The sequence below is a fragment of the Alligator sinensis genome, unplaced genomic scaffold (genome assembly GCF_000455745.1).
Source record: "Alligator sinensis unplaced genomic scaffold, ASM45574v1 scaffold280_1, whole genome shotgun sequence".
Classification (NCBI taxonomy): Eukaryota; Metazoa; Chordata; order Crocodylia; family Alligatoridae; genus Alligator; species Alligator sinensis.
The window spans coordinates 3,565,340-3,576,717 of NW_005841835.1; the positions used below are offsets into that span (position 1 = coordinate 3,565,340).

At 44.4% G+C, this 11,378-nt stretch overlaps 1 protein-coding gene across 1 annotated transcript in view; it reads right to left on the reverse strand.

The window, feature by feature from the left end:
• TTC6 (tetratricopeptide repeat domain 6) overlaps window positions 1-11,378 on the reverse strand; it is a 127,879-nt gene that overhangs the window by 6,180 nt on the left and 110,321 nt on the right. The window contains exons 29-31 of the mRNA XM_025201442.1: window positions 7,037-7,110; window positions 4,994-5,204; window positions 89-241 (exon numbers count right to left, since the gene is read on the reverse strand). Coding sequence (XP_025057227.1) covers window positions 89-241; window positions 4,994-5,204; window positions 7,037-7,110 — 438 coding nt within the window. The remainder of the gene's footprint in view (window positions 1-88; window positions 242-4,993; window positions 5,205-7,036; window positions 7,111-11,378) is intronic.

Genomic DNA, 11,378 nt, shown 5'->3' on the forward strand with positions numbered 1-11,378 from the left:
ATTTAGGGAATATTTATAAAAATAGAAAGTATCTCCTAATCTAATTCTACAGTACACACACCCACACCCACCGTAAACCAGTATTTACTTTTAGTGCAGCATTTGTATCCTGAAATGCAGCAAACGCATCACCCATCTGAAGACAGACCAAGGCTCGTCCATCATAGGCAGTATGGGATTTTGGATCGATGCCAATGACAACTGTAAATTGATTCCATGCTTTTTGAAACTTTCCAAGAACCTAAAATGAGTTGTAATATAAGTTACAGTATTAATTATGCAAGCAAGATACCTATGCTCACCTGTTAAAAAACTATAGGCCCACTTGTGGGGGGAAATTAGATGTGTGTCTTCATTTGTACATTTGGTTAACTCAGTTCTGAGCAAACTGAAGAAAGGTGCATAAATAGTAGGCTAATTATCCAAGCATGTATCTGCATAGGAAGGTATCTAGTTTTCATGCCAAAATGTTGTAAACACAAAGCTTTCACTATTATTGTATCTGGATTTTTTACCTTGATTTTTAAATATTTGACAATGTGCAACAATACAAAAAAGCTGAGCCTCATGTAGTTGCACTTGCCTTTCAACAATACTATCAGAATGGCCTGGTGCGCAGTCTTCCTTTTGATATACTAAGATAATAATCACCCTTTGGATACAGAGTATCCGATATTAAATAATCTGTATGTTTTATAGCCAAACCCCCTAAAAACAAAAGAACAGAAATCAGAAAGTTTTGTACATGTGCTCAAAACAGGACAAGCAGAAAGCTTAGTTCTTGTCAGTCCCTGTGGCAACACTGGCTCCATACAGATGTTCAGTTTCTCTAAGGAGAGTCCCTGCTCTCTCAGAAGAAACCATGAGTGTAATGTTAAAATAGCTTGTTATATTTAATGCTTTGAAGTTGCACCTGCTTATAGAGTGGTGAATTCTAGTATTGTTTATATTTAGCCTTATTTAATCATTGCTTAAGTTTTGTATAGCCTTGTTAACTTTTTTTTTTTAGCTGGCCTTACGTTGTTTTTGTAGTGCTCATTATATTATATCTTATCTTTTTTATCACTGTGAGAAGTGTTTTTAACATAACATAGCAATGGCCTTGTTACCAGCTCAAATGAATTGAACTTGGCACTAATCAGCTGAATCAGAGGGATGAAAGGATTGGATGTATTAGAAAGGTGATGAGAGACCAATGGACAATGCCCAAAGTAAGACACCAGAAAAAAGCCAAATTAAGAAGTGTGTTTGAGATGGGTCTGTTGAACAAAGGAATATTCTGACAGGACAAAAGATGGACAGTATGCTGACTGCAGAGAGGCCAATCTAAAAGCAAAGAGTCAAAGGAGTGAAGTTGAAGAAAAGCATAAAAGGGGGCAGCAAGAAAGGTGTCATCATCATAAATCCAACCTTCAACACCTCTCTGGACCATCCCAGCCCACAACGTACCCTTTGCTTCCAGGAACTGAGTGGCCACCTTTTCTGTTGAGCAAGGTAACATCTGAGATTGGGTGAGATTATTGAACTGAATGTTTTTCTCTCTCTGAATACAGAAACTGCTAAGATAATACTTGTTGTACTAATAAAGTTTGATTTTAGGACACTGAGTTGTCTATGTTCGTATTTCACATTCCATTTAAGGGTTAATTGTGCTTAGGGATCGTTGAAGCACTATCTGGTGGACAGTACAGGTGTTCATAATATTGTTTCCCCACAGTAAAAGTGTCCACTCTGGGAGAAAAATAATGGGAACAAACTGCGTGAAGTGGATCCCAGGAGACTCTCTCAGGAAACTGAACATCTGTACGGGCAGAGGTCCAAAAGAAGCTGCAGAGCCATCCTCAGGGACCTCAGTGAGCTCCCTTTCCCTCCTCCCTTCCCCTCCCACAGGGCTAAGGAGAGTATGCATCAGTCCCAGCTAAGCAGGGAGCAGAACACTCCCGCCCCCGTCCCGAGTGCTTTGGGCTAGAAAAGCCCAGTGCCAAAACACTTAGAAGGCATGTTCTGCTGCCAGCTTTTTCAGTGGCCTAGGATCCACTTAGGACAGACCAGAACCAACTGACCCACCCCTGCTGTACCCAGGTAACTCCAGCCCCTACAGACTAGCCTGCAGCACTTAGATGTTGGGAAGGGCAAGGTCAAGGTCCTACCCAGCTGCACCTGCACTGAAATACTGTGCAGGGAGTTCATAGGACAGGCACAGACCTCTCCCTTCCCTAAAGTGGCAACTTCCCACCACCCTTCCCTGACCTGGCAGAACCCCACCCCTTGCTGAGACTGCAGTGCTCTGTTCAGAGAGGCACTGCTTGGCTGCATGACAAGAGAGGAGACAAGCTCAGCATCTCCTCTGTTCAACCCTCACCAGAGGGAGAGAGGGCGGGGGGATTCTGAGGTGCAGTTCTCCGAATCATGGTCCCCTGAGGCATGAAGCCCATCAGTGCTGATCTGTGCCCTTGCTTCTGTCAACTGTTTTCAGGCAGAAAAAGGAGTCTGCAAAGCTCATTGGGATGCCTTCTCTAGGGACCCTTGACAGCCCAGTGCCAGCAGTGCAGGCTCTTTTCTTCTCTGCTTAAACTTCTATACAGGTCTTTCTGGGTAAGTTTTTCTCTCAGGAAAACAGACCTGGGAGAGTTCTCCTGGATGATCTGAGCATGTGCCTGCAGCTACTATAATTTTTTATTAACCTGAAAGAATGAGATCTCAACCAGAAAACTGAGACTATGACATTTTATTATTAGATAACCAAAACTAAGGACTGGGCTGCCACCCAGGTATCCATCTTGAGATTACACATTAGGGTTTGCAGGTGCTAATTGTAAGGAATGTTAGTCAGTGTTAAGGTTATCATGTGGTAGTGATCAGTGACATGTGAAAGCTTAATACCCTCTCTAACTGCACAGCTCTGATCTGCTACTGGGGGGCTGGTGAGCAGAGGCATGACTAAGGGCTGCAAGTCTGCTCTGTGGCTGCACCCCTCACCAACTCTCTAACCACCCTACAGGCCGGGGGGAGGGCCCCCCACCACTTGTATCGCCCCCCGCACACACCCCAATTGTCACCTCTACACTCTGAATAGCCCCTGCCCCCCAATTACCCATTCCACTCCCCCAGATAGCCACTCTGCCACCCCAATCAGCTTGCGAGTGGTGGCAGTGGCAGCAACAACAAAAGAAGGGTCCTCTTCCCTACCTACTTCCCACTCCCCCTTCAGCCCATACAACCCCATGTACCTGGATGCAGTCCTCACCAGGCCCCACACCTGCCCAGCAGCTACTCACTCCCCTGCCCCCTCTTTAGTTGTAGGGCCCAGCACAGGCTAGATCCAGGCATGTGAGGAAAGCATGGGCCGCAGGGAGCCTGGGAGCAGGCAGGGAGGGCAGCAGCCCCCACCACTGTTCTTGGGCTGATTGGAGTATTAAGGCAGTGATCCAGGGGCAAATGGAGCTGATGGGGGGAAAAGGGGGGGCAGGAGGAGTGATCAGAATGGCAGGGTACAGATCCATCCAGCAGAGCGAGTTTGGGATGGCAGGGGGTGATCCAGAGGTGAGGGGGTGATTTGGGAGCCTGGGGGGGATTGGGAGTTGGGGGGATAGGAGCCTGACAACTCACTGTCTACCTGTTCCTCCCCTCTCCCTCCTCCTCCCGCTTTCTCCTCCCCTTCATCCCTTTCCCCTCCTTCCCCACTCATCCCCTCACCAGCTGTCCCAGACTGTCAGTCCTGGGCTAGAGTCCTTGTGGAAAGCTAATCCACCTGGGAGTGGTGCCTCCTGGGATACTGGAGGCCTAAATACTGGTGGGTTTTATCTCAGGTGAACAGCCAGAAGTTAAATGAACTCAAGCTAGATAGCAAAGGCCAAAGATAATCCTCACCCAAAGTAGTGTAACATTAAGACACTTTGAGAGCACTTAGCACTTGTTAACAAGCCTTAATGTGCAATCTTTCAAGTTTTAAGTGCACCTAATAGGATCAAATGGTAATGTGTAATCTCAACCCCACATCTCAGAAGTCAATCTACATCCACTGGCTGTGGACAAGGATGAGATGTAAAGTAGAGAAGGGGAAGTATGAACTATAATAATCTGACAAATGAGAGGAAAACAGAAAAAAGCAAGAGAAGTCACTTTTTCTAATTCTGACAACTGATTCTTTTCACTAAGCTTTTGCCCTAGAAGATTGAGCTTTAAATTTTTAGCAAGTACAAATTAGTTTGGTAATCGTATCCAATTCTTCTGCTCTGCATACCAAGAAAAGTCATGGTTTGGAGCTATTCTGCAGAACTAGCAGTTTGTTCTTGAAAGAACTTTCTTGTAAGACTGCATGACAGGAATGCTGATAACAATACTTAGCACGCAGATAGTTCTTCACACAACACTATGGCAACATTAAGCAGAATTAAACTGCTTTGGTAGAATGGTCTGAGGAAATCTGTATAAAATGTACCCAAGTAGGTCTGATATACTCCATTAATATTAGTGTATTATTATTTTAAAGAGAGGCTAAATGAATTTAGAACTTCATTAAAAAGAAGGCTTCAGACAAATAAGCATAATAAATAACACTATAATCTTACAAAATCATAGGAATCTGGGAGGAGAGAGAAAAACCTGTTGTGTAATTTCATGTATCCCTTTGCAATTAAAAGAGTGTTCATTTTAGTATATAACTAAGAGGTTTTCAAAGTTCATCACACACAAACCCCTTTCTGAAGTTTTAAAGCATTTGTTAACATATTTTCAATCAACTTACAATACATGTATTTTTAAATAGATTCAACCAAATTATTTTGGTCATGTTTTATTTATTAAACTGCACATATAAAATAGGATAGTCTAGTGCTTACTGTTAGCTTATACAACAGGCAGACAACCATATTATGATTATCAATCCCACCCTCTCTTTGCACTGACAAAAGAACCTGCATCTCGCATTGCTCAAGAGCAAATCCTCTGATCAGATGTTATGAATGTAGTCCATATTAAACAAGAACATTACCTGTAAATTGTATCCTAAGCAAATCCTGGCATTAATGCACTTTGGGTTCAAATGAAGTGCTTTCAAGAAATCTTTCTGTGCTTGAATATGACCAGCTTCATGGCCATATTCCATATATGAATTTCCTCGTCCAACATAGGCATCCACAGAGAAGGGATCTATTTTAAGCACCTGGGTAAATGATTTGACAGCTTCTTCAAATTGCTGAAGTCTAACAAAACACACACGCACATTTGAAAGTCAGTCTTTTATTTTCATTTTCTTTTTAACCAATAATGAAAGGTGCCAGCTCTAGGGACAAAGGCTCACAATTTATATGCTAAAAAGATTGAACACTCAACAGGAGAGCAAGCCTCTATATAATGCTCTGAAAAAATATTTTAATCTTGACAAGAAGGGACAAAATATTTTTAAATGATTATTTCTTCTGCATACTCCTGTTTATCATTGTAGCTGTGAAGGCTGTTAGCTTTTCTTGAACACTAATTGCATCCAATAAAAGATATCACAAAAAAATCTTGCCTCGTGGCAATACGTTATCTTCCAAAACCACCACCACGGCTAGCTCTCCCTACCCTTGTGCTAGTATAGGCTGTGTCCAGAGCGGGCATCTAACCTCCAGAGAGGCCATCTAACCTTTCAAAATTTCCAAACGTGTCCACATCTCCATTTGAAATTTCTTAGGGGTCCGCAAATGAAAAAAGGTTGAAAACCACTGATCTAGAGTGATATATTCCATGTTCATTACCCTCCCTAGCATCAATTATCTTTAGGTTTGAGATGTCAGAGGAGACATCGCTGACTATTCTGTTTACTAGATCTATGATCCATGAATTTGTCTTGTCCCTTTTTGAACCTGGCTATACTATCTCCTTCTACAACCTCCTATGGCAATGGGTTCCACAAGTTATTTAATTATGTGCTGTGTAAAAATGTACTTACTAGTTTAAAACATTTATTCTACTAATTTCAGTGACTGCCCCCTAGTTCTAGTATTCTAGAACTTGGTGAATAACAGTTCCATTTAGGGGTGCACTGATAGATTTTGGGGGCTGATACCAATAGCCAATATTTAAGGAGACATATTGGCCGATACCGATCTGATTTCCAATACAGCTGCATGCAGCTGGTAAGTCTGTTGTGGTGGAAAGGGAGAAGGGAGGGAAGAGGCACTTTCGGGGGTCTACAGCAAAATCTGGGGTGGCTGCAACCCCCTCTGTAGAGCCCTCCCAGCACTGCCACCACCCACCCTGAGCCCAGCCCCCACCAAGAGCCCAGCGCAGCCCTGGCTCCAGCCTGCAGCTGCAGGCTGCTCCCCACCCCGCGCAGATGCGGGGGCATGCGCCCCCCGCCCCATGACCTCCCAGGGTGCATGCAGCGATGGGAGCCCCCCACCCCATGAACTGTGGTTCTGTCCTGTGCCCCACCCCAGCTGAGCAGCACCTGCCCCTGTCCCTTCCCCTCCCTCACCACAGGGAGCATTGATCTACACCCCCATGTACCTTTTCTTCCCCCTCCCCTTCCACCACAACAGACTTACCAGCTGCACACTGCTGAGCTCTGCTCCTCACTGCGTGTGTGCTGCACTGTGGCTGCATGCACGCACAGGCATTTATCGGCCAAGTTATTGACCACTTCGGGCCTATTTCTGATACAGCCAATTTTCTTTATATTAGTACCGATCCGATATTGGACTGATGTATCAGTGTACCTCTAGCTCCTGTCCCTATTTACTCTGTCTACACCTCATAATGTTATAGACCTCTATCCTATCCCAACCCTCATCAGCCTTCTCCTTTCCAAACTGAAGACCCCTAGTCTTTTTAGCGTCTCCTGATATGGCAACTGCTCCATACCCCTGATCATTTTAGTTGCCCTTCTCTGTACCTTCTAGTCTTCCCTCCCTTATCTTCCCCTTTTTTCCTTTCTCTTTTCCTATGCTCATTTGACAGATACCAAAAGATAAAATATACTATCATGCTCCCCCCCCCACCCTGTTTCACTTTCTCCTGTATCTTACACCTTACAAAACCACCTGTGTACCTGTTATAGCACATTCCAATAACTTGATAGATCGTGCTGTCATCTGGACTACCCAATGTTACCTCTTTAAAATCCTGAAAAAAGAAATTCAGATAAACACATTTATATTATTTTGTTTTACTTAAAAATGTTTAGCAAATCAAATTTATATTCACATGTCGACAAAAGAATGACATATGAACACAGACCCAACAGATTTTCAAAGGGACTGATGAGTCAATGAACTGTTTCTATGCGTTATGACCATAATGTTGGTAGAACAAACCTTTCTAGTCATTTGCTATCAAGGTGTTCCCTAGAAAGCTGGACAAAATATTACTTCAACAACACGCTTTTAACACACACACAAAAGGCTGCTGGAATAACCTAAAATAACAATTTAGAATAAAAATATTATTAATTTTTTTATCTTATGTTATATTTTATAAATGTGTAAATAACCATGTTTAATTGCAACACTGTGAATGAGGATACAGACAAAGGAAGAAATTAGCATGGTTGAAAGGGGGTTTACCACATGTCAGCTGCTCTGGGGGCACCATCATTCAAACCTCACAGAAAGCAAAGGCTGAACCTGGGCAGTTTATTCCTTGATGAAACGATTCTCATGGTTTACTTTTCTTAATGCAGGAGAAGTACAGGCATACAGGTATTGCTGCTGAGCTGCTGATGCACTTGGACTTTATCCACAGACTTATTCACAGTGTTCTAGTTAAAGACATGTCAATCTTTCTATTATAAATCACTGTTTTAGTTATGTATAAAATTTTCCTTTCACAGAACTTGGAATACAATGTCCAAACATATATGGTTTTAATATTTGAGACTCTACTGGAGAAAAAGTTTTCTGGGGTTTCTTGGTAAAGGAAAAACGCATTTTAACTTTACACAGAAGAAGCAGTTAAAGTCTTTGTCAAGGAAAAGTAAGTTTTACATAGTCAGCAAAGCCGCCTATCAACACACAGTACAACAGAACTAACACTGATGTACCCTCCACAGCAATAGTTGAGAGAGCATTTTCCAGCACTGGAAATGGCAAAAATAAAAAACATCTAAGCCACATAAAAAGATTTAATGATCAGAAGATTATCAAAAGAATCATCTATTTTACTGACATGTACAGCTTGTGTATAGCAAAATCTAATTATGTTAGTACAAAAGCTCTCTGTTGTGGTAGCAATTTTTAATTGTATAACCAATATTTTGCAGACAAACCTGGTCCTAAACAGTTCTAGACACTGTGGTCCAATCCATCAAAGAACTTTACACACCTAAATAATCCTAATGAACCCAGTGGAACTCTTCACATGCCTGGCTAAGTAAAATCTTCTCTGCATTGGGGAATAAAGGCAGAGAAGTCAACAAACTGGAAGATTCTAGTACAAAATGGCTACATCTCCTAAAGCCACTTGTACACATGATGGGGGTTTAGTTCTTCCTAAACTGAAATAGTGGGTATTTAATTAGTGGGTTTTTAACTGTGATGATTAAAAACCCACTGTTTAATTGTGATGATTAAAAACCCACTGAAACCTCTCAGGAAAGGGCTGGCTTGTCCCTGGGGTAGCACGGGAAGGCGGCAGGAGGGCGGCTGGGTATGTTGGCAGCCAGAGAAGGTGGTGGGGACAGTGCCCGGGGCACTGGAAGCCTGCCAAGCCTGAGTTTCTGCAAGCCCTCCCAGACTTCTGGTGCCCCGTGCACCATCCGTGCCACCTTCTCTGACTGCCAGCACACAAAGCCGCCCTCCTGCCGCCTTCCCACGCTGCCCCAGGGGCAAGCCGGTTCATTTCCAGGCAGTTCCAGGAAGCAGGAAGGTGGTGGGGACAGTGCACTGGAAGCCCACCAAGCCTCTTGCTGTATTTCTTTTTTTCCTGTGGAGCCTGCCTGCAGCCGGGAAGCAAGCTGCCAGTGGGCTGAGCAGCCCCTGAGCTGCAGGGCACCCCTAGGGATTGATGTATTGCTGCAATGTGTTACGTGACAAACTAAAATACATTGGGATGTGTTTTAGTTTGCTATGTAACAAAGTCATTTAATTCACAATACACCACCACACATGTAAAGTGTGACAATTAAATTGCTAAAAAGGGAAATTAAACTGCTAAAAGGGGCAATTTTGTCACATGTACAAGCACCCTAACTGACTAACAAAACTGATTTACAAAACAGTCTATGTTAGACTGATCTTGGGAAGTAATTAGTATCTGGGGGCCTTCTTACACCTTACATTTGTGAACCGCACAAATGTTGATGGGTGTTAGTGCTGGCTGGAATTTGGAACAGTCACACTTCAGGCCAGCAGGGCGCTGGAGGACTGAAAGGGAAGAATCCCACCCCCCACCCATTCTGGGCTTCCACGTTGCCCCCTGATCCCTGGGGCTCCCCCAATTCCCCCCTCCCAACCCGCGGGGATTCCCCCCCTACCCCTCAGAGTCCCCACACCACTTCCTGCCTCCCCTTGGTCCCAGGGCATTATTTACTCATGGTTGCCTGCAGTTTATGTCTCAGGGAATCAGGCAGGGAAGGGTTAACCTGCCTACCCAGCCACTGCTGCTGCCAGGCTGCTTCTTTTCCCAGCAGAGAGCAGTAGCTGAGCAGGCAGTTTAACCCTTCCCTGCCTGCTCCCTTGGGACAGACAGCATGGGCAGCGGCAAGCAAGCAGGGAGGGGATGGGTGGGGTAGTGAGTGAGGATCTGGGATGTTGGGAGGTAGTGGGCCCAATCTGGACCATCAGGGAAGGGTGGTGGGTGGGGCATCTATACTAAGGTGTAACCTAAAGTGGCTATACCTTAGTATAAAGCAAGATGGGTAACACAGATCTGAGATAATCCTGCCCTGGAGTGGCATAACTGAGCCACCTAATGAGTGACTAAAATGTGTTTCAGCTGTTGATGTGCAGACAATCCAGACGTTCAGATCTCCAGGAGCTGCCCAAAATTATGTGCAACAAGGCCATAGGCAACATTTCATAGGCCTCTGCCACTTAACTGTTGTTTTGTAAATCTATGTTTTAAAATTCATTCAAGAAATACATTTTTTTGCTGACCATGTTGGTTCTGCTCCATTAGCAGGGCTTGCAATTCTTTCAAATGACCTTGTACTCTGCTGCATATATCATCTGAGTCTCTCAGCTAAGCAGATCTGCTTAACTGCAATTTAAAACATCAGAGAGACTGTCACAGGGCACTAAGGTGCTCCTTTAAGGGAAGAAACTGCCTAGAGGGAGGGCCCTAGGAGCCAGGCAGAAACCCCACAGGTGTGGGTTATTGTGGCAGCAGGCTAACAAGGGAATTAGCCTGCACCTGTACCTGGTCAGCTGACCGGAAGAAGGCAGAGCCCTGGGCCCATAAAAGTCCCAGGGCTGGAACTGAAGGCAGTTAGGGCCATGGCAGCTGCCAGGGGCAGTGGAGTTTGTGTAGAAAAGCTCCATGGAGATATCTGGGTGCATGTGCTGCTGCTGGTGAGACTAAAGTATCCAGGGTTATGGTTGCTGTTATGTTATAACCCAGGGGCTCATATTTAGATTGTTGCTTTCAATCCAGTGGACCAAGCTGAGGCTATTGAGGAGAAGGAGGCCTCATCGGGGCACACTACCGTGCAGAGCCCCAGCACCAGAGGGCGCAGTGACAGAGGGTGAGCAGACCCCAGTGCCAGAGGGTGCAGTTACTGAGGCTGAACTAAACTGAGGCCTCATCATGAGAGGCAACATCTACATACCATCTGCGAGGCATGTGGCATGATAAAGGAGCAGTTTTGGGAGTCACACATCTAGCCCATAAGTCTTGGGGCATCTCACAGGGCACTTACTTAGAGAGGGACCCACCAAGGAGTATAAGAACCCACACGGTTTAGTGGGGTCCACCAGGACCATGACTGCATAGCATCTTGAGGGCAGCCTCCCTATCTACCATCTATTATCTTAACCATCTAGACATGTCTGGCGAGAATAGAAGGTGTCTGTAGGGCAAAACTGGCAAGGTCACAGGTCTCTAGGGTCATCACAGCCATCCCTAGGGACCCCACGCCATGACAGAGACCAATAAAGCAGTGGTTCTATTTCACCCATTTCTATGCAAGGGCTACCAAGTGCAAAGGGATTTGCCATGAATTTCAAGTGGGATATTTCTGGTGTAGCAGAAAGCCCCCTTTTCCTCTTGCCTGCATTTGCTCTCCCCTCTTTGGATATGTTTCTCTTTTTCTACCTTTTCTTCCTTCCTCTCTCTTTCACTTTAAGATAAGGAATTGTGTTTTAAAATTTGTATGTGTGCATTTTGTATCTCCCCTTGTAGTTTGGTATTTTTATCTATTTGTGTGCCATGGCATTTGTAGCTTATATTTTATACTC